Genomic DNA, 24,294 nt, shown 5'->3' with positions numbered 1-24,294 from the left:
TCTATGTTCTATAAACTGATATCACTGCGCAATCCCTGGAAATGTTAGGTGTTTTTTTTCCATGAAGTCCTTGTGTTTTTAATAACTGACCTAGCAATATTGCTCTTAGCAAAACATTCTTTATTTTTGTATCGCTGTCCATGAGAACTCTTCAATGTGATTGACTTGTGTGATAACATCACTGCTGTTATTTGCCTGGGATCAGATGCTAGTAATCCATAACATCTGGCATCAGATAAGGGCAAGTCCATGCCACAGAGATCAGATTCAATAGCAAGTGCCTTCACTTCATTCAGACTCTGAAATTCAGTTGTTTTGAGGTATGCCAAGTCCTTCTGGAATAATTTGCTCATGAAATGAATTCTAAGGCATATATTTTGCATAACTTTATTTTCATGGGGTAGGGCATATTTTTGCTACTTCTTTTTGATTTAGAACATACTGATTGGATGATATCCAATAACATGGATAATGTGATAACTGAATTTTTCCACAGTATATTTTGATATAAATTGTCAAGGTAGACCAGCTAGAAATATGCAAGATGCCTGACTAATTCTTGGGAGTCCCATTTCTACTTTCACTTTATGTCTGACTCTGTCCAATTGATTCAGCTCTTCGTGACATAATGTGTGTTTGTTTCTTTTTTTTGTTTTCACCTTCTTCCCTCCCCCACTCCTTTTCTCTTACACAGGCTGGGCCCTCTGCTCCATCCTCCTCTCCCTTGCAGGCCACGTTCCATGGCAGCCCAGGTCCCGTTCAACAGCATCGTCGACAGAGTGAGTGTAACACTCTACACAGCACTGCCAGAGATACAGCATGAAATCTCTCGTAGTTTCACATAGCTAACAAAATTAAAGATCTAGTACACTGATGTAGTTTTCTATTTATTTTTTAAAAAATCTATCTGTTCTTACTTCTCAAAATTGGTTGATGTTTGCCACTAGTTCTTGCAAAGAGATCATTCAACGTAAGTCTCTGTTAAGCGTGGGATTTTGCCATACATTGTAACTTGTTCCAATGAGGCAATTTGGTTCCCTTGAAAAAGGAAGAAATAATCTCTGCATGTAAAAGTTCCAGTTTGATGACAAGTAGCTACTCTTAGCTACTTTTACTCATACACTACGATTGTTTGTCTGATAATGTTTGTGAGCATTCATAGGCATGCTTGGTTTGTATATAATGTATGATTTTTCTGTTTAAGTTACCTAGAAAAGTACTTACAGTTTATCTGGTCATGTGCATGGAATTCAGTAGATGCAATTTAATCTGTAGGAAGAAAAGCTAAATACGCAGATTGTTAATTTTAACCGAGTCACAATCTTCTACGTTGAAGAAAGCTTTAATGAATCCTTGATATTTTTAACTTTTAGTAACATCTTCAGTTTGTGCAGTGAGCTGAGTAGATTAACCTATGGAATAAAATGAACACTAAAAATGTTCTCAAACACCTGAAGAACAGCGCAAGTGTATAAGACTTTGTCATCTTTAGCAGAGATTAGCCACACTGGTGAATTGAGAAATAGGCTGTCAGTTTATCATGTGTATAAACTTAAAATAATCCTTACAATATTTTACTCCAATAAATCTCAATGTTACTGCTCATTGGAGCACTGGTTGTAAATGGTTTCAGTAGTAAATAACCACCAAGTTGGTTGATGTCATAAAGGATAGGGCATTTGGAAATGTATCATGTTTTACAATTATTTTAATGATCTACTTATTCCCACAGTTTATAAATTCTTGTCTATCTCAACAGATTACTACACTGCAGTGCATAATGTATACAGTAGTATATTTATTCTTAGTATGTATGAGCTTAGTATTTACATTCAAATCTTCATATCTCCACTTGTGAACACATGGTAAGGACTATTTCTATAGAGGGGTGACATTCTTGTTCAATATGGCATGTATATGAATCTTTCACAGTACTATTAAGATGAACACAACATTAATTTCTTTTTAAGTAATTAAGAGGATAACACTTCAAGTCTGGTGCTACAATAGATATTCACTGATTGTGACTAATGCCACCAAATAATCCACTGCCTCTGGGGGAAATAAGGCTGAGAAGGTTGTTGTGGCTGTCTCAGATAATAAAAATAAGACAGTGCAACTGTGTCCTTTTCCTAGCAAAAGTTGACATTTGTGCCATTTTGCAACTATTATAGTTATGATTAAGCAGTTTATTCCTGTTAGATAGACTCGTCCACTCTTATATAGATGATCATACTAACAGCTTAACTTGGTCACTCTAAAACAACTTCTGCTCTCACTTTATACAGTGTTGATAATTCCAGCAATGTTTATAACTACAAAGATGTTTTCTCTGCTTGGTCAGTGCTTTCTCTAGAGCTGAAATTCATTATAGTTTTGCACTACCTGTAGACCTAGGAATCCATTATTTACTGCTTGTTGGAATTCAAAGTTTACAGTGATGCACATATTCTATAACTTCTAGCATTGTGACTGCTCTTGAGTGTTTCTGTCTTTTCTCTGTAATCTGCATCCCTCTGTTGAGGACATGATTGAGCTTCCCTAATATTCTGTATTGTCTGTTACTTCTTTCTTATGTTAGTCCCAATAGTACCAATGTGACTGGCATCTATGATCCATTTTCTCCTCCTTTCCTTTTACTTACTTCAATTACCAATTGTTAAGTTCGTAGCAAGTTAGTTAAGTTTTGTTTCTTTATCTTCCATGGAAACTAGTTATAGTACCAGTGAGTATTAACCTTATAACCATTAAAACCTGGATGTAATCACTGTTCAGTCACATAAGTGCTATGGCAATAAGAACAAGTCAGAAGCAGGATATCTTGTGACAACCAGTTCTCTCCTGACACATAAAAACCTTTCCACCAACTGCCAGAACATAGCAGGCATACTGGAGTGAATCATAACACCATTCAGTTGCCCCACACCTAGATGAGTGAATGCCAGTGCCATTTGTTATTAGGCAGACTGCTTGACTGACACCATATCAACCTAAATGTTACTTTCCTTCACTAGTGCACAATAGCTGAAGAGTGTACCATTTACAAAGTGCACTGTAGCTGTTTACCTTGGCACAGTGGAGAAGTGCTATTACTATGCCAGTGATCACCTGTTTGATTTCTGTCATTATCTTTAAGGAGTTCGTACATTCTCCCCGTGACCATGTGGGATACCTTCCACATTCCAAAGATATAAGGTTGGGGTTAGTCAGGTGTGGGAAAGCTACGTTGGTGCCATAATTGTGGTAACACTTGCGAGTTGCCTAGCACAATCCCCACGTAATGGATTTGATCCAAATGATACATTTTGCTGCATGTTTAGATGTTCATGTGACAAATAAAGCTAATCTTTATCTGTATAGACTAATCTGATAATACATCACAAGCCCATGTCCTCCAACATCATGAAGGATGAGAGTTTCAAACAAATTGAAATTACTCTCTAAGTTGCACACTCTTTTGACTGGAACATTATTGCTGTTCTTTCATGGTTGCTTGGTTTTGGTACAAGGTGTACAACCCAACAATTTTCATTTGTACCTTTTACCAGAAGGATGTAGCAATTTGAGGAGGCACTTCAGCAGCACTTTTTCAATGACAGTTATAGTTCATCACTAATTGTGGCCTTATCAGCAACATCCTGATTAAAAAAAAAACTGAATACATTTGTTTTTCCTAAAAATGCATTGGAGTGTAAGTGTCCATCCAGCAGTTGAGAAAAAGTACTGTGCTTCAGTGGAAAAGAGTCTGTATAACTAAAAGGAACAAGTAGTAGGAAGTTTATTAATACCAATAATCAATGGTGAAGGAGTATTTTGGGTGGACGGGGAGACCAATCATGCAAGCTATTTAACACTGGAAATGTTGAAATACACTCACTCATGAAGTGCCAAGGTTGACAAAGAACAGATGCAATTCTTTCTCCTTCACCTTAGCTTTTCTCAAAGCCTATAATGCTTAATATTGAGAGGCTTCAAGGGCTAGAGTTTTCTGCATCCTTGCCAAGCAAAATGATGTAGAGATGAAAACCAAACTGACATGTGTAACTTTTAAAGCCACTATTAGCTGAAGCACCATTGTCACTCTGTGTCCCCATCATAAAGTTATGAAACCAGGAGAGATGATTTTATTTGTTCATTGCAGGTCAGTGATCCAGAAGGACCCCAAATGTCTTGTTCCTATTTTGTAAATAATTCTAATTTTCAGCTCAAACCTTGTTAAATTGACATCTGTTTTAAGCATTATCTATCTCATTCAAACCTGTGTTCATCATTCTCATGACAATAAAGTTTAGAATAAACATTTTTTACATTTAAATGACAGTTATTATCACAAATAATTCTATAAAATCATCGCTTGGGAACTTGCTGTCCAGGATACAAGGCTTGTATCTTTTTTATTCCACTGCTTTGTTGTAGCATGTCCTTTAGCTTTTTCTTTGAATCTCTCTCTGTACTTCGTTAACCAGAGCTGTATGCAGTATTCAAAGCCGACACAATCAAAACACAGAATATTTTGATCATGAGTTTATTTTGCTTGTACTTCTCTTTTTTTTATAATATTACATTGCTGTGACGTATATATAATCTACTAAAACATTCACAAATCATCGTCGACTTTATCACTGTTACTTTGACACTGTTGCTTACATTGCCTAGTTTTTTCCATTGCTGTCATGCGGAAGTCGTGAGTGTAGTCATTCAATAATCAAGATTCTGAGCAAATGGATTAGACACTTAACACTTTATTAGGTACACCTGTACCTTGCTCATTAATGCAGATATCTAATTAGCCAATTGCGGCAGAAACTCAATGCATAAAAGCATGTAGACATGGTCAAGAGGTTCGGTTCTTGTTCAGACTGAACATCAGAATGGGAAAGAAATGTGATCTAAGAGACTTTGACCATGACAAAATTGTTGGTGCTAGATAGGGTGGTTTGAGTATCTCAGAAACTGCTGGTCTCCTGGGATTTTCACACACAGCAGTCTTAGTCTTTAGAGATTAGAGCAAAAATCTAAATACATCCAGCAAACAGCAGTTCTGTGGTGAAACCCACCTTTTTAATGAAAGAGGTCAGAGGAGAATGGCCAGACTGGTTCAAGCTGACAGGAAGCAACAGTAACTTAGATAACCACACATAACAGCAATGGCCATTATAAGTGGATGGGCTGCAGCAGCAGGAGATCACAAACATACTTTCAGTGGCCACTTAGTTAATTACAGAAGGCACCTAATTAAGTGGCTACTGAATGTAGAGCAATTTAGTAGAACCAAAAAGTTATTGATACCTACCCAATAAATTTGGCTTTGCTGATGTTCTGTTTGTTAATTGCTAATTGTAAGCCAGCAAATATAACACCTCTATTTGAGGAAGAAGGGAGGGAGAAAACTTCCACAGTTTACAGATGGCGTAAATTGTTTCTTAGTGTTAACTTTGTTTATGGAAGATAGCTTTCTCACGGTCTCTTCATCTTAAACAGATTTTGTTATAAAAATACTCCATGCTTTCCAGGAGCACATTACATAGAACTTTTAGTCAATGTTGGTCAATCAGGAGTTAAATACAGCCTATTCTTAACTTTTTTAAATCAGACAACTACCTCATCAGATAAATTAATAGAATAAACCTTCATTGCACTGTCTCTAAAGCAGCTGTATCTTATCTCAAATCAAGAGACAAAACTGTATGTGGTACTTGAGGTGTGGTATCACCAACACCCTCTACAAGCAGTAAGATTTACTTGTTATTAATTTCCTTCCTTATTGTAATTAAAAACATAACTATTCCCTTTGTCTTGGTTACTTAATAACCCTGAATGTTAACTTTCTGCATTTCTTATGTGAGGCCACCCAGATTTCATAGAAGCACGTTTTCCAGGTCATGCTCACCCAACCTAGAGTACTTACTGATCAAATGTTGTCCATTTTATCTGCCAAGGGAGTTTTTTTGTCATCATCCTAGTAACAATATGCATTCCACCTCAGCAACATCACACAGGCAGTAAAGGAACTGAGCACCGTGATCAGTAGTCATAAAACAGTGCACTTCCCACTACCACCAGCATATCATCTATTGAACCAGAGGAAGCAAAACACCTGACTACTGTTATACCAACATCAAGGATACTTACTGTGCCATCCCATGACCACACATTGGGAAGTCCAATCACATAGTTGTACTCCTATTCTCATCGTATATTCAGAGACTAGTGGTGAGAACCAAGAAGTTATGCTTGAGGAAGAAAGTGGAGCACTTACAAGACTGCTTTGAGTTGGTGGACTGGACAATATTCAGAGACTTACTTTCGAATCTGGATAAATACACCGCAGTTCAGATTCAGATTCAGTTTATTGTCATTTAGAAACCACAAATGCAATGTAGTTAAAAAATGAGACAACGTTCCCCCAGAATGATATCAGAAAACCATATGACAAAACAGACTACACCAGAAAATCCACGTAATGTTTGGCAATCCCCAATCCAGAGTCCGGAGAGGCTGTTGCGTATTAATATCGCGCTACCGTCTAGCGCGTTCCCCGGAAAGGAGCTCCAAATCCACCAGACAAAAACAAGACCAAAAACTAAAGCCACAAGACCTGCACAAAAACCACATAATTACAACATATAGTTACAACAGTGCAAACAATAGCATAATTGATAAAAAAACAGACTATGGGCACAGTAAAAATAGTCCAAGATGTTAAAGGACTGTAAGTTCAAAAGAAATCACCACAGTTTCCACAAGTCCCCAGGGTCCCGACAGACTCGCCATCCCACGCCAGTGGCAGAAGGGAGTACCCCCGCTATGGACCTCCAAGGCGCTGCCCGACTCAGCCCCGCAGACGCAGCGCACAATGGAAGCTTCGTCAAAACCAGCCTTGCAGACGCAGCACACACCGAAAGTGACCTGAGTCCGTTGAATCCCCGAGCCGGCGACCATCCCCTCTGGCAAAGCCCCTCCGAGCACCATCCTCCGCCGAGCGCATCGAGACGGCCCCGCCATCGGCAACGCGACCCCGAGGACTGGGGGCCTGCCCTTCCCAGCAGAGTCCCGGACCCTACAGCAACAGCAGCAATGAAGAAGGTCTTCCTGGAATTTCCCGATGTTTCTCCGTGCTTCCACGTCCATTTTCAATCGATTATGATTGCGCACGGTACCCCACTTCACAAATAACAGATAATCAGTTCCGGAGTGGCCGCTGCAAGCTGCGTCGCACCGCCATCTTGGATCATCGACTTCAAGACCTGTATGGACGAGTGTTTGCCTTTGAGAACATACCAGACATAGAAAAAAAACACAGAAAACCTACAGCACAATATAGGCCCTTCAGTCCACAAAGTTGCGCCAAACATGACCCTACCTTAGAAATTACTAGGCTTACCTATAGACCTCTATTTTACTGAGCTCCATCTACCTATCTAAAAGTTTCTAAAAAGACCCTATCGTATCCGCCTCCACCACTGTTGCCGGCAGCCCATTCCACACACTCACCACTCTCTGTGTAACAAACTTACCCCTGACATCTCCTCTGTACCAACTCCCCAGCACCTTAAACCTGTGTCTTCTTGTGGCAACCATTTCAGCCCTGGGAAAAAGCCTCTGACTATCCACACGATCAATGCCTCATCATCTTATACACCTCGATCAGGTCACCTCTCGTCCTCCGTTGCTCCAAGGAAAAAAGGCCAAGTTCACTCAACCTATTCTCATAAAGCATGCTCCCCAGTCTAGGCAACATCCTTGTAAATCTCCTCTGCACCCTTTCTATGGCTTCCACATCTTTCCGGTAGTGAGGTGACCAGAACTGAGCACCGTACTCCAAGTGGGGTCTGACCAGGGTCCTATATAGCTGCAACATTACCTCTAGGCTCCTAAATTGAATTCAACAATTGATGAAGGCCAAAACACCGTATGCCTTCTTAACCACAGAGTCAACTTGCGCAGCTGCTTTGAGTGTCCTGTGGACTTGGACCCCAAGATCCCTCTGATCCTCCACACTGCGAAGAGTCTTACCATTAATACTATATTCTGCAATCATATTTGACCTACCAAAATAAACCACTTCACACTTATCTGCGTTGAACTCTATCTGCCACTTCTCAGCCCAGTTTTGCATCCTATCAGTGTCCCGCTGTAACCTCTGACAGCCCTCCACACTATCCACAACACCTCCAACCTTTGTGTCATCAGTAAACTTACTAACCCATCCCTCCACTTCCTTATCAAGGTCATTTATAAAAATCACAAAGAGTATGGGTCCCAGAACAGATCCCTGAGGCATCCCACTGGTGACCGACCTCCATGAAGAATATGACCCGTCTACAACCACTCTTTGCCTTCTGTGACAAGCCTGTTCTGGATCCACAAAGTAATGTCCCCTTGTATCCCATACATCTTTACTTTCTCAATAAACCTTGCATGGGGCACCTTATCAAATGTTTTGCTGAAATCCATATACACTATATCTACTGCCCTTCCATCATCAATGTGTTTAGTCACATCCTCAAAAAATTATTTTCTTCTTTTTCTTTTCTGGTAGGGCATGACCTGCCCTTGACAAAGCCATTCTGACTATTAATCATATTATACCTCTCCAAATGTTCATAAATCCTGTGTCTCAAGATCTTCTCCATCAACTTACCAACCACTGAAGTAAGACTCACTGGTCTATAATTTCCTGGGCTATCTCTACTCCCTTTCTTGAATAAAGGAACAACATTCACAACCCACCAATCCTCCGGAACCTCTCCCATCCCCATTGATGATGCAAAGATCATCTCCAGAGGCTCAGCAATCTCCTCCCTTGCCTCCCACAGTAGCTTGGGGTACATCTCATCTGGTCCCGGCGATTTATCCAACTTGATGCATTTCAAAAGCTCCAGCACATCCTCTTTCTTAATATCTATATACTCAAGCTTTTCAGTCTGCTGCAAATCATCACTACAATCACCAAATTGTATACTGAAGTAAAATATTCATTAAGAACCTCTGCTGTTTCCTCCGGTTCCATACACACTTTCCCACTGTCACACTTGATAGGTCCTATTCTTTCATGTCTTATCCTCTTGCTCTTCACATACTTGTAGAATGCCTTGGGGTTTTCCTTAATCCTGCCCACCAAGGCCTTCTCATGGCCCCTTCTGGCTCTCCTAATTTCCTTCTTAAGCTCCTTCCTAGTAGCCTTATAATCTTCTAGATCTCTAACATTACCTAGCTCTCTGAACCTTTAGTAAGCTTTTCTTTTCTTCTTGACTTGATTTATTACAGCTTTTGTACACCACGGTTCCTGTACCCTACCGTAACTTCCCTGTCTCATTGGAACGTACCTGTACAGAACTCCACACAAATATCCCCTGAATATTTGCCACATTTCTTCTGTACTTTTTTCTGAGAACATCTGTTTCAAATTTAAGCCTCCAATTTCCTACCTGATAGCCTCATAATTCCCCTTACTTCAATTAAACGCTTTTCTAACTTGTCTGTTCCTATCTCTCTCCAATGCTATTGTAAAGGAGACAGAATTATGATCATTATCTTCAATATGCTCTCCCACAGAGAGATCTGACACTTGACCAGGTCTATTTCCCAATACCAAATTAAGTACAGCCTCTCCTCTTATAGGCTTATCTACATATTGTGTCAAGAAACCTTCCTGAACACACCTATCAAACTCTACCCCACCTAAACCCCTTGCTCTAGGGAGATGCCAATCGATATTTGCGAAATTAAAATCTCCCATCACGACAACTCTGTTATTATTACACCTTTCCAGGATCTGTTTCCCTATCTGCTTCTCGATATCCCTGTTACTATTGGGCAGCCTATAAAAAACACCCAGTAAAGTTATTGACCCCTTTCTGTTCCTAACCTCCACCCACAGAGACTCCGTAGACAATCCCTCCATGGCGTCCACCTGTTCTGCAGCCATTACACTATCTCTGATCAACAGTGCCACACCCCCACCTCTTTTGCCTCATATTCAAACCAAAAGCCTTGGAAGAAGCAGGAAATTCAAGGTCTGCTGTGGGTTAGATCTGTGGATTTGAAGACTGGTGATCCAGAATTATCAAAGAGGTCCAGGTACTACTTATGGAAAGCTATTTTAAGAACAAAGAAACAATTCCAATTAAAGTTAAAGACTGAATCAGATGCACGTCAGCTCTGGCAGGGTTTGCAGGCCATTACTTCTTAAAAAGCAAATCCTAGCATCAAGAAGAATGACTGATGCTCCCAGATTAGCACAACAACTTTTATGCACATTTTGAAAGGGAGAATAAAACTATACCTGTGTGAATCCTTGCAACTTCTGGTGATCCTGTGTTCTCTGTCTCAGCGGCCAACATCCATACTTCTTTCACGAGAGTGAACACTCACGAGATGTCAAGCCCTGATGGTGACCTGGTAGAGCAACTAGTGGTAGTGTTCAAGAACTTCTTCAATATCTCACTGCTGCAGTAGAAGGTTCCTACCTGCTTCAAAAGGGCGCCAATCAGACCCGATGCAATTTGTCTAACACCAAAATAGGTCTACAGTGAATGCAATCTCACTGGCTCTCCAATTAGCCTTGGATCACCTGGACAATACCAGTACTTACATCAGTTTGCTGTTGATTGATTACAGCTCAGTGTTCAACACAATCATACCTTCCATTCTAATCAACAAGCTTCAAAACCTGGGTCTCTGCAACTGGATCCTTGAATTCCTTGTCAGGAGACCACAGTTAGTGCAGATTAGAAATAACACATCCTCCTTGCTGACAATCAACACTGGCACACCTCAATACATGCTTAGCCCCTGCTCTACTCTCTTGAAGCACCCAACTCAAATGCCATCAATAAATTTCCCAATGACACAACTTTTAGATAGATAGATAGATAGATAGATAGATAGATACTTTATTCATCCCCATGGGGAAATTCAACATTTTTTCCAATATCCCATACACTTGTTTTAGCAAAACTAATTACATAAATTACTCATTAAAAATATGATATGCATCTAAATCACTCTCTCAAAAAGCATTAATAATAGCTTTTAAAAAGTTCTTAAGTAGTTTACTTAGATACATTAAATACAATCACCCCGGCACTTTAACATATCTTACTCCTGGCGGTTGAATTGTAAAGCCTAATGGCACTGGGGAGTATTGACCTCTTCATCCTGTCTGAGGAGCATTGCATCGATAGCAACCTGTCGCTGAAACTGCTTCTCTGTCTCTGGATGGTGCTATGTAGAGGATGTTCAGGGTTTTCCATAATTGACCGTAGCCTACTCAGCGCCCTTCGCTCAGCTACCGATGTTATACTCTCCAGTACTTTGCCCACGACAGAGCCCGCCTTCCTTACCAGCTTATTAAGACGTGAGGCGTCCCTCTTCTTAATGCTGCCTCCCCAACACGCCACCACAAAGAAGAGGGCGCTCTCCACAACTGACCTATAGAACATCTTCAGCATCTCACTACAGACATTGAATGACACCAACCTTCTAAGGAAGTACAGTCAACTCTGTGCCTTCCTGCACAAGGCATCTGTGTTGGCAGTCCAGTCTAGCTTCTCGTCTAACTGTACTCCCAGATACTTGTAGGTCTTAACCTGCTCCACACATTCTCCATTAATGTAAAGAATGTGCAGTTTCATGTTCCTAGGTGTCAACATCTCTGAGGATCTATCTGTCTTAGGCGCAACATATTGATGCAATTACAAAGAAGGCATAATATTTCATTAAGAGTTTGAGTAGACTATATGTCACCAAACATCTTCTGGGTACAAAGTTCTTCCTCAAATCTCTGCTAAAGCTTTAATCCCTTTAAATCTCTGTCCTCTGTTAAGAGGAGGCATTTCCAGTTATCCAAGTCTTTCATAATTTTGTATGTAACCCTCTCACCTAGGCTCATATACAGACTTAGTTTGTTAGCTAACTCTGTTAACAGCCATGTGACTCTGCAATGAGAAAGCCACCTTTCATAAACAATATATGTCTAGTGTTGGTATGATTTGGTGTTCAACCAAACAGGAAAGTTGTGATGTTCTGATTAAAGAAACCTTGATTTGAATGAATGCTGTTTAAATAGTGCCCATACAGAGTTATTGGTAGCCCAGAAATGACACATTCTACACCAGCATAAAATTATAAAGAAAGTATACTTACCAAATTTTCAACTTTAACAAACATTTACAGAGAAAGAAGAGAAAAATAAAAGGGCCCATTATTGTTAAACCAGACCAATGTGGAAGTAACATTGGAGCTCAGACTAGAGTAGTCAGGGGTATGTCTCTTAACTCATGCGCTGGCTCCACAGTCTGTGTGAAAGCACCTGCCACGTTTTGAACTCCACTCAAAGACCATATTGAATGAACTGGCTCTCTCAGGAGTATTGACCCTTCCTCCCTGGAGCCGTTCATCTGCACAGAAATTCTTGCAGTGGGGGCTGTCCTTCCAATGGCATTCTACAGCATCTTCCCTGATGCCTCACTCTATAGCTCCTGCCAGAAGACCCCAAACCAGACTACTGTCCTTCAGAAAACTCTTACCCTCAGCTCGCTAGAACCTTCTCTCACATCACACAATCCTGACTGGCTGACTCACATTCCTAAGTTGGACAACATAGGTCCTAATCTTAGCCGAAGCCAAAACACACTTTCCAGCATGGCACACTGCTTTTACAGAAAACTGCTAATATAAACTACCTCACAGCATAGCAGTAGAAATCTTAACCAGGGCATTATATCTCAGTAATGTCATCCCTCAGCCTCTTCTCCATTTGAATTTTACTGTGTAGCTGAAAGGGTCCATCCCAAGCAAAAGCCTTGCAAATCTTTTTTTACAACCTCGCAAGGGCTGATACATTCTTTCAATAGTATGGTGGCTGGAATATACACAATATTCCAGCTGTGGCCTAACCAATGATTTGTACAGTTGTACTATAGTGTTCTTGTTTTCTGTGTCCCAGCTAATAGATGTGAGTGTCCTTATGCTTTTTTCACCAAATAACCTACCCATGTTGCCATTTTCAGGGATCCTTAGACTTGGACTTGTACACCAAAGTCTCTCTGTTCTTCTATACCTCTTGCCTTGCGTTGTTTATGTCCTATGCTTATTAGTTTACCCAAGTGGATCACCTTACACTTGTGATTAAGTTCCTCATGCCCATCTTATTAACTAATTAATACTTCCAATGATCCCAACTATCAACAACATTGCTGTTTCTTTGTGTCAGCTGTAAACTAACTTAATACATTCATAAACTTGAAAATCTGTAGATGCTGGAAATCCAAGCAACACACACAAAATGTTGGAGGAACTCAGCAGGCCAGGCATCATCTATGGAAAAGAGTGCAGTTGATATTTCAGGCCGAGACTGTACTCTTTTCCGTAGATGCTGCCTGGCCTGCTGAGTTCCTCTTACATTTTGTGTGTGTTGGTTTCTTCATTTGTGTTCACGTTGTTAATGTATGACAGTCAGGGTTGCAATTGTCATTCCTGTACTGTACCACAGGTCGCAGGCTTCCAATCACCAAAAGAACTGTCCACCATCACCCTCTACCTCCTGTAACCAAGCTAGTTCTAAAACCAATTTGACAACTTGCCCTGGATCCTATGATCTCTTTAACATCTGCCTCAGAGGAAGAAGTGTCTTTACCTTTGAGATAGCTTGATTATTTCAATAGCTTAGGCTACTAATTTGAACTTCACTGAACATGGAAATCCAAGTTAGTTCTAAGCTAAAAAAAAACTGAGGAAAGCTGTGAATTAAATCAGTGTTATGGCACGAGAGAGCATGTGGGAGAATGTTAAGGACCAGGAGAGAAAGCTTCATAGGGAAATGATACAACTATGCCTTTAAAAATGAATCAGTTTTCTGAACTATATAATGTTATGGACTTAAAAGTAATTTCTAAAATGTATCCTTGATTCAAATTCTCTTAAGATCTTTAACATATGGATGTTTAAAATGTTTCTGCAGCTGAAGAAATTTCATACAACCTGGTCATTACAATTCCATTGAAACCAGAAACTAAAAGGTTACTAAACAAAGCAGACAGCCTTGATAACATTGTTCTCTTGCAACTTGCAGACAAATAAAATTACAGTCATCAATACAACTCTATTAAGCATTTGAATCTAACTTTTATTGCATTTTCAGGAGTAAACATAGAAAAAGAGTGCAAGACAGAAATAGAAATAAACTGCAAGAAAAATAATCTGTAAATTAAATTAACAGAAGTGTTTGTATAGATTCCATCAATATTAATAATGGAAAAAAGAAGGTACACTTATTTAAAACATGTAGAAAAGGAAAGGCGTGTGCTTTAATACGTACTCAGTTTAATATATAACCAAGACACTGGAACATTTTTTGTATCAAGGTTTGTGATTTATATAAAATACATCAGAAGTACAAAGCTCTGCTGATAAAACAGCATTTTCATCTTCATATCTGCCTCAGTGGAACTGGCAGATAAATCATGTGTGCATGGAGAAAGTGACATTCTAATCATTAATTTTAGATGATACAACAGTTCAAAATAAAAAGAAAAATGCTGGATTAATGTAGTATTTTCCAGAACTTCAGATTGCCATGTTAAAGTATAATGGAGGAATTGATGAACAATAGATCCTTTTATAATACCCACAATGAAGGACAAAACTAATAATAGTAATAATAATAACAGATAATTTTATGTAACATTGTATTCCTCTTTTGTATTATTAATGCAACATTATTTCTTGCTCACTCTTTCTATACCTAATTTGGTATTGAACTCACCCTCTAATTCCTGTATTATTTGCTCTTCAATCCTTTGAAAGGCAAAACTCAGTCACTTATGCCCTGTTTATCTTGCTGCACTGTTAACAGTTTGTAATTGCAACAACAAAGAATTCTTCTGAACTGAAGAATACAGAGGCAAGTTAAACAAATGGTAGATCTTGTTTGGTACTCTATTACTGCTAAATGAAGCTTTATAACTGTATGATGGAACAGTATTTGAGACGAATGTCCATAAAATAACACTAAGAGTGAAAGGACTGGTGTTTATGTTGTGGTGTTTTAAGTCTTCGAGATGTCTCCAAAACATTTCCAGCTAATGAATATTTTAGATGTGTAGTTATTGTGAAAATACAGTAAAATTGCACACAACATGATCCCTCAAAAACCAATGCAACAAATGTTCAGTTTACCAGATTTGATTGCGTTAGTTGTGAGAATACTTTAAAAATATTTGGATTGAGGGCACTGCTCTATTTCTGCCCATAATGCAATAGGATTACTTACATAGACCAATGCGAACATCCAATGTCTCAGTTCAACAACACACTTAAACAAAGATACCTGTATCAGTACACAACTCTCAATATTCCACAAAGTAACATAAAACTAGGTTGGCTGTCAGTTCTCTGATGTCAGACTGAAGTACATAACTTTCTGATCTCCAGGCAATAGAAGTATCTGTCTAGGCCACAGGGAAATAAATATAGTCATCCAGAATAATTGAGATAACTGGCCAGTTGATTGTCTTAGCAGCACTGGATAATAAAAGAATAAGTGTACTCTGTTGATTTTAGAAGAATGTCAGGACAGACAGCATTTCAGCTCAACATATCAAAGCCGCTAGTAGAATTGGTGATTTACAATTTTGATGACCATGGTTTAATCCTGACATCTGGCACTGTCAGTGTGAAGTTTGCATGCTTGCCCTTTGACCATGTGTGTTTCCCCCCAAGTGCGCCAGTTTCCTTCCCCACCTCCATTATGCGTGGTGATAGTTAATCATGTAAATTGACCATAGTGTATAGGTATAAAGTAAAACCTGGTGATGTTACAGTGTTTGACGGAAATATAGGGAGAATACTTTGGGAATAGTATAGGTGGATGCTAGATAGAAAATGCACTGAAGAGCCTGTCTCTGTTGTATGATCCTATGCCTTTATGACTGGTATCTATAATAACATGGAACTAGCTTAGTGCTGTTATTGGATATTCCTGTTAAAATCCTTGTGTGGTGCTCCTCCCTACAATGTTCTGGCACCTTTCACTGATTCTTCCCCCCCATTTCTACACCCCACATTTCAATGTTTAAACCAGAAAATAGATCATCTATTAAGCCAATATGTTTCATATTTTTCCTGCTGGGACAAACGCATGGAATCACATATTTCTTGAGACAACAGCATGGAAAAACAATGATTTCACTGTTTTTTGTGAAAGTTCCTGCTGAGAATTGACAAGGCAATAATTTAGCCAGTTATGAGGTTGCTGTGCATCTAGGACAGGTGCTGCTTAATAAGCCTAAGTAATAATTATCTATGATCTCATGGTTTGAAATATTTTCACCACTGGTACTGTTTATAACTGAGATGTTAAGATTAAAAATACTTACACATTTGAATTAAATCACAGATGTTCCTCACTCCATCTCTACCAGCATTATTATTAAAGGTCACAGATAAGTTCCAAGCCCAAATTTGGTTCAACATAAAGCAGGAACTGAATATATTTCCTCATAGTCCAAGAGGAAGTGTGTCTCATATTTCAATAATACTATCATGCTTCTGAAACTGTGTACAGTAACAGGTGGAAAGTACTTTATTGATCCCGTGGGAAATCCTTTCGTTACAGCAGCAAAACATGTAAAAGCACATTTAATAGTGTGCAGACTTAACTAATAATAAAGTACAGAATAGTAGTATATACAATAATAATTTGGCATTGTGCAATAATAATCTACAAAATAATAAAACAGAGTCTATTGTACTGTGATGTGTGTTCTCCTGTCACAGTGTTGAACTGTTGTATATGCTTATTGCATTTGGTAGGAAAGATTTTCTGTAACGATCCTTGTAACAGTGGAGCTGAATGAGCCTGTTCGAAAAGGCACTCTGCTACTTATTCAGCAGGAAATGGAGAGGATGTGCCTGATTGTCCATACTGGATTACAGTTTGTTTAGTGACCTCCTCTCCACCACTAACTCAAAAAAGTCTGGGTTGTAACTAAGGATAGATCCAGCCTTTTTGATGACTTTATTTAGTCTTTTTACAACACCAGCATCAATGCTGCTTCCCCCAACATAAAGCTGCAAAGAAGACTTCACTCACTACAACAAAATCGGGGAAGAGGGTTCAAGTTGAGCAAAAAAAAATCTTGGAACATTTGGGAAAAACTAAAAATTTGATGCTGCTATCCAATACAATACTTGCCTTCAGCAGCACATTTATGCACCCTAACTCAACCACTGGAGTGTTAGACCATAAGACATAGGAGTAGAATTACCCATTCAGTCCATTGAGTCCACTTCACCATTCCATCATGGCTGATCCTGGATCCTACTCAACCCAATACACCTGCCTTCTCACCATATCCTTTGATACCCTGACCGATCAGGAAACTATCAACTTCCGCTTTAAATATACCCACTGACTTGGCCTCCATAGCTCTCTGTGGCAGAACATTCCACAGACTCACTACTCTCTTGTTAAAAAACTTCCTCCTTACCTTTGTTCTAAAAGGTCACCCCCTCAATTTTGAGGCTGTACCCTCCAGTTCTGGATACCTCACCAGAGGAAACATCCTCTCCACATCCACCCTATCAAGTCCTTTCAACATTTTGTAGATTTCAGTGAGATTCCCTTCGCTTTCTTCTAAACTTCTTAATTTCTGGAATCATCCTCCTGAACCTATTCTGGATCCTCTTCAATGACAACATATCCTTGCTGAGATGTGGGATCAAAAACTGTTGACAATACTCAAAATGTGACTTGACCAATGTCTTATAAAGCTTCAGCATTATCTCCTTGTTTTTACAGTCGGCCCTCCCTATCTGCGGGTTCCACATGCGTGGATTCAACCAACCGCGGGTCAGGAAAACCCGGAAGTTCTCTTTCCAGCACTTGTTGTTTGAGCATGTACAGACTTTTTTTTCTTGTCATTATTCCCTAAACAATACAGTATAACAACTATTTACATAGCATTTACATTGTATTAAGTATTATAAGTAATCTAGAGATGATTTAAAGTATACGGGAGGATGTGCATAGGTTACTGCAGATTGGGATTTAAAAAATGGAAGTTCTCTCTCCAGCAGTCGTTGTTTAAGCATATAGACTTTTTTTTTCTTGTCATTATTCCCTAAACAATACAGTATAACAACTATGTATATAGCATTTACTTTGTATTAGGTATTATAAATAAGTTGGAACAGGTACATCCAGTATTATTTAGCGTCACTTAGTCAAACGTTTGTCGTAGTATATAGTATACATTTTACCTTTCTATACATATAAAACACTTAAGAAGCATATGTATTTCAATAATTAAACCACTGCGTTGCTTAGTAATAATCGTAGCTTTCATCGGGGCAGGGCCTTTCACATGCTTCATTATTCTCACTTTATCCTTTAAAATTGTTCCTATTGTTGACCGACTGTAGCCTAACACTTTTCCAAAGACCAATGGCACTTTACCTCTTTCTGATCTATTCCACTTTACTATTTCCACTTTATTTTCAATCATGCTATTTTTCCGTAAACGGAACAGAAACACTGCGAGCAGCGGGTCCCGAGCTCCACCGGGTCCTAAAGTCCACCACACTGAAACAGGTTAAATAAGGTCCGGAACTCCTCCGGATCCTAAAGCCCACTGCACTGAGACAGGTTAAATAAGGGACTTGAGCATCTGCGTTTTTTGGTATCCACGGGGGGTGGGGGGGGGGGGGGGTCCTGGAACCAATCCCCAGCGGATAAGGAGAGCCGACTTTATATTCTATTCTCCTTGAAATAAATGCCAACATTGCATTTGGCTTCTTTGCCACAGACTCAACCTGTAAATTAGCCTTTTGGGAGATTTGCACGAAGTCCCTTTGCACCTCTGATGTTTGAATTTTCTCCCCATTTAGATAATAATCTGCACTATTGTTCCTTTTACTAAAGTGCATTATCATACATTTCTCAACACTATTCTACCGGCCACATTTTTGCTTATTCTTCCAATTTGTCTATAAGTCCTGTTGCAATTGCATTGCTTCCTCAGCACCACCTGCTCCTCCACCTATTTTTGTATCATCCGCAAACTTTGCCACATTGCTATCAATTCCATTATCCAAGCTGACAAGCATTGTGATAAGTAGCGGTCCCAGTACTGACCCCTGAGGAACACCACTAGTCACTGGCAGCCAATCAGCAAAAACCCCCACTCGCCTCCTGCCTGTCAGCCATTCTTCTATCCATGCCAGAATCTTTCCTTTAACACCATAGGATTGCATCTTGTTAAGCAGCCTCATGTGAGGCACCTTATCAAATGCCTTCTGAAAATCCAGGTAACTGACATCCACTGCCTTTCCTTTGTCCACCCTGCTTATTACTTTCTTGAAGAACTGGAACAAAATTGTCAGGCAAAATTTCCCTTTAAAGAAGCGATGCTGACTTAGACTTATTTTATCATTAGTCTCTAAGTACCCAGAAACTCCAATACTTTCCCAACCACTGAGGTTCAGCTAACTGGGGCCTATAATTTCCTTTCTTGTACCTTCTTCCCTTCTCAAAGAGTAGAGTGACATTTGCAATCTTCCTGTCCTTCCGGACCATGCCAGAATCAAGTGATTCTTGAAAAATCATGAGCAATGCGTCCATTATCTCTTCAGCAACCTCTTTCAGGACTCTGGGATGTGGTCCATCTGGTCCAGGTGACTTATCTGCCTTAAGACCTTTGAGTTTGCCTTGAACTTTTTCCTTTGTAATAGCAATGGCACTTGCTCCTGCTCCCTGACACCCATGGACCTCTGGCATATTGCTAGTGTCTTCCACAGTGAAGACAGATTCAAAGTACCCATTAATTTCATCTGCCATTTCTTTATTCCCCATTACTACCTCACCAGCATCATTTTCCAGTGGTCCAATATCAACTCTCACCTCCCTTTTATTCTTTATACTGATAAAACATTTAGTATCCTGCTCTGTATTATTAGCTAGTTTGCCCTCACATTTCATCTTTTCCCTTCTTATAGCTTTTTTAGTTGCCTTTTGTTAGATTTAAAAGCTTTCCAATCATCCAACCTCCCACTCACTTTTGCTACCTTATACTGTATGTCCTTTCCTTGAATTTTATGCAGTCCTTAACTTCCCTTATCAAACGTGGTTGCCTACTCCTGCCATTTGAGAGCTACTTTTTCTGTGGGACATATCTATCCTGCGCCACCTTTGCTCTGTCATCATCCCCACCAACATCCTCCTCCAGTCCACCTGGGCAAGTTCCCTTTATTCCGTTGCAATACTGATACATGTGACTTATGCTTCTCCCTATCAAACTGCAGTATGAATTTAATCATATTATGATCACTGCCTCTGAAGGGTTCCTTTATGTTAAGCTCCCTAATAAGATCTGGGTTATTACACAACACCCAGTCTAAGATAGCCTTTCCCCAAGTAGGCTCGAACACAAGCTGCTTCAAAAAGCTATTTCATGGGCATTCCACAAATTCCCTCTCTTGCAATCCAATACCAACCTGATTTTCCCAATCCCCTTGCATATTGAAGTCTCCCATTACAATTGTGACATTACCCTTATTACATGTCTTTTCCAGTTCCTTTTGCAATCTCAGCCCCACATCTTGGCTACTATTTGGAGGCCTATTTATGATTCCCATAATTTTTTTTACCCTTGCAGTTTCTTAACTTCACCCACAAAGATTCAACATTCTCTGACCCTATGTCACCTCTTTCTAAAGATTTAATTCCATCTCTTACCAACAGAGCCACACCACCACCTATGCCTTCCTGTTTGTCCTTTCGATACAAAGTATATCCTTTGACTTTCAGCCCCCAGCAATGCCCTTCTTTCAGCCACGACTCAGTCTTGCCCACAATGTTATACTGATTAATCTCTAATTGCGCCACAAGTTCGTCCACCTTATTCCAAATTCTACATACACTTAAATACAGCACCTTCAGTCCTGCATTCTTTGCCCTTTTGAATTTTGCCTCTGTAGTCCAATTTAACTCTTTGCTCTATCTGCATTTGTTCCCAATCATTGTCTTATCCTTCCTTACATTCGTGTTACACCCATCATCTATTTGTAAACCTGTTGGCTCACCCTTATTGTTGTTTTGTTTTGCGGACATGCTATGTTGGCTCTAGAATATGTGGTGACCCTTGCGAATTGCATACAGAAGTCAGATGGCTCTCAAAACGAAACTGCCCGAGACACTTTTATGCTCTTTTTGAAACTGATAAAATTCTTTGAAGATTTGAATGCTTGATTCAGTAATCAACTTAAGAACATTAGGCATAATATTGCTTATTTGTCAGAATTATTTGCCAAGTTTAATGAAATGATTCTTCAGTTGCAAGGAAATGATGTGAATCTTGTCAAAGTCAAATCAGTCATCTCTACATTTCTGACCAAGTTAATCCTATTTAAGTGCCACATAGGCTGTTGTGACCTTTCTAATTTCTGAGCCGCTCTGAGTTGGAAGAGAAAGAAAGAATACTAGATGATGATCTTCAACTATACTCACAGAGGCCCACCTGCGTGAGCTGCATAAAGAAACGTCAATGAGATTTCAGGATCTACTCTCGATCCAAGTTCCAGATTGGATAATAAATCCATTCCTGAGCACTTGTAATGAGGAATTAACAGAAAGAATGGAGGAACAACTGATCTTATTACAAAATTACTCTGAGCTGAAGCAAGTGCCCAAAAAATCATATCAAAGCTTTTGGTTACAGAAAGAAACCTCTGAACGCTATCCTGCACAATGAACAAAGCTTACTGCCTTGATCATGTTTAGTGGAGCGCAGTTTCTGTGTAGTTGCTCAACTTCTTTCAAAGCAATAAAACATACTATAATTTACTGAATGTGGGGATGTGAAACGCCTTCTGAGTGACATTCAGCCTGATGTTGAGAAGCTGATATCATTGTAACAAGCTGATCCATCTCATTGAAAGGTGAAAAGCAATGAAATAGTGAATAGTTGGACTATTAATATATGCTGTAAAATTGTTGTTAATTGTTTTTACTGTAATTTTTAACTTGAGATAGATTTGAATCATTTTTGCAATTATTTGTCACTGCTCTTTTCTTTCACTGTGCTTCGTAAATCAATATCTTTGTAGTTTTTAGGTAATGGCCAAAAAGGGAGAGGGGAGTGCTGAGGATGTGATCAAGGAGCCAAGGTTGCAGGAACCCAAAAAATTTAGGGAAACAGTGTTTTAACCCATTGATTACTGCATACCTAACCTGGGAGGCAAAGCAGCAAATATTATTCACACACCTGCTTATTAAAATGTGACTGGTACCATAGAGCGCATGTCTGAATTCTACTTCAGATACAGCCTTGCATTGCATTGTCAAAACTCACCATTGCTATTTGTGAGTCTTTCAATAACTGACAGGCAATAAAAGACAGTATCTGAACCAAGGAAAATAATTTAAGGACCCACAGATACATACTTATGATATGATGGTTGCCAAGACTTGTTTAGATTGGGAAAGGAGAGGCAATTTGTGCTCAAAGATCTCCCACAAATTGAGACATAATAATGACAGCTAGCACTATCCTGAAAAGCACTGATTTGTGATCATGATTTTGTTCCTGGGAACTGAACATTTCCAGATACATTTTCTTTGGTACTTTATAAAAAAGAAATTCATTCAGATTGTGGTGAAAACCTGGTGTGAAACCCTACTGCCCATTGATGCTCCTGCAGCAAAGAACTGGAGGTCTCTGTGCCACATAGCTTAGTGTAAATTAAACCAACCAAGGCCATGTGCAGAGACAGGAGCTTCTACCATGTCCAAGGATAGCCGATGAAAAGGATTGCAGGATCTAAGAGGCCTGACAACACATGGAGCAGTAGTACTCCGTTTCCACTAGTTCCCAGCAATGACTCTCACTTACCATCCTCCAGCCTACCTACCCAGCACCAGCTCTCACAGGCAACTATTGCATCTTGCTCACTCTACATTGTACAACCTGGCCATGTGATTATTTAACTGTTTCTTTGCTGCAGGAGAAACCGCAGCAGGCTAATTCTTCAGGATCCTGACATTGTGGACAGGGGTTCATGCCAGATTCTCAGTTGCACATCCCTAATTTTAATCTTTATGATTGCTCTCCATGTCTCAAGCTGATGTGGTCACAAGTTCCAGAATTTCCTTGATTCATTTGTATCTAAATACCTTACTTCTCTTCACATTATGTTGCTTATAACCCACTCAGATTTTCATTATAATTGAATGGCAATCTCACAATAATTCCTGTCCAATGGATTAAAAACCTTAAAATGGTTACAAGTATTTATAGCGCATCACACAACATTATAGTAAAATATCAGGCTGTTTTCCCACATAGTCTGTGCTGTACATTTCTTCACATACTGAGTGACCTGTTTTTTTAAATTTATCTCCATAGCATAGCCCATGGTATTACAGGTAAGATACTATCATGCATAGAAGATTGGCTGACTGGCAGAATTGAAAGAGCAGCAATAAAAGCGTCTTCTCTGATTGGCTGCCTATGTCTAGTGGGTTCTGCAGGGGTCAGTGTTGGACCACTTCTTTTCATATTATATGTCAATGATTTTGATGACAGAATTCGTGGCTTTTTGGCTATGCTTGCAGACAATACGGATGTAGGTAGAGTGGCAAGTGGTTTTGAGGAAGCAGAGAGGCTGCAGAAGGACAGGTTGGGAGAATGGGCAAAGAAGTGACAGATGGAATAAGTGAAGGGAATAGCCTGTTTTCTAAATGGGGAGTAAATTCAAAAATCAAGGTGCAAAGGGACTTGGGAATCCTCATGTAGGATTCCCTGAAGGTCAACTTGCAGGTTGAGTCGGTGGTAAAGAAAGCAAATGTAATGTTAGTATTCGTTTCAAGATGACTAGTATGTTAAAAACAAGGTGTCATGCTGATGCTTTATATGGCATTGATCAGACTGACTTGGAGTATTGTGAGTAGTTTAGGTGCTCTATTTAAGAAAATATATGCTGGCTTCTGGAGAGGGTCCAGAGGAGGTTCACGAGATGATTAAGGGAATAAAGGGGTTAACATATGATGAGAGGCATTTGATGGCTCTGTATCTGTACTCACTGGAGTTTAGAAGAATGGAGGAGATTGCACTGAAACCTATCGAATATTGAAAAGCCTGGAAAGGATGGTTGTGAAGAAGATGTGCCCTGTAGCGGGGAGTATAGAACCAGAAGGCACAGCCTCAGGATAGAGGGACATCCAATTAGAACAGCGATATGGAGGAATTTCTTCAGCCAGAAGGCAGTGAATCTATGGAATTCATTGGAGGT

The 24,294-nt window shown here is 39.5% G+C and overlaps 1 protein-coding gene across 4 annotated transcripts in view; it reads left to right on the top strand.

Annotated features, from left to right (window-relative positions):
- Positions 1-24,294, top strand: part of ccser2a (coiled-coil serine-rich protein 2a) — a 636,731-nt gene that overhangs the window by 571,493 nt on the left and 40,944 nt on the right. For 2 of the 4 annotated variants that reach the window (XM_073025316.1, XM_073025315.1), the window contains exon 11: positions 695-779. The exons of the other annotated variants lie outside the window; for them this stretch is intronic. In XM_073025316.1, coding sequence (XP_072881417.1) covers positions 695-779 — 85 coding nt within the window. The remainder of the gene's footprint in view (positions 1-694; positions 780-24,294) is intronic. 4 annotated transcript variants of the gene reach the window in all.

The sequence above is a fragment of the Hemitrygon akajei genome, chromosome 21 (genome assembly GCF_048418815.1).
Source record: "Hemitrygon akajei chromosome 21, sHemAka1.3, whole genome shotgun sequence".
Lineage (NCBI taxonomy): Eukaryota > Metazoa > Chordata > Chondrichthyes > Myliobatiformes > Dasyatidae > Hemitrygon > Hemitrygon akajei.
This window is presented reverse-complemented; position numbering and strand designations above follow the sequence as displayed.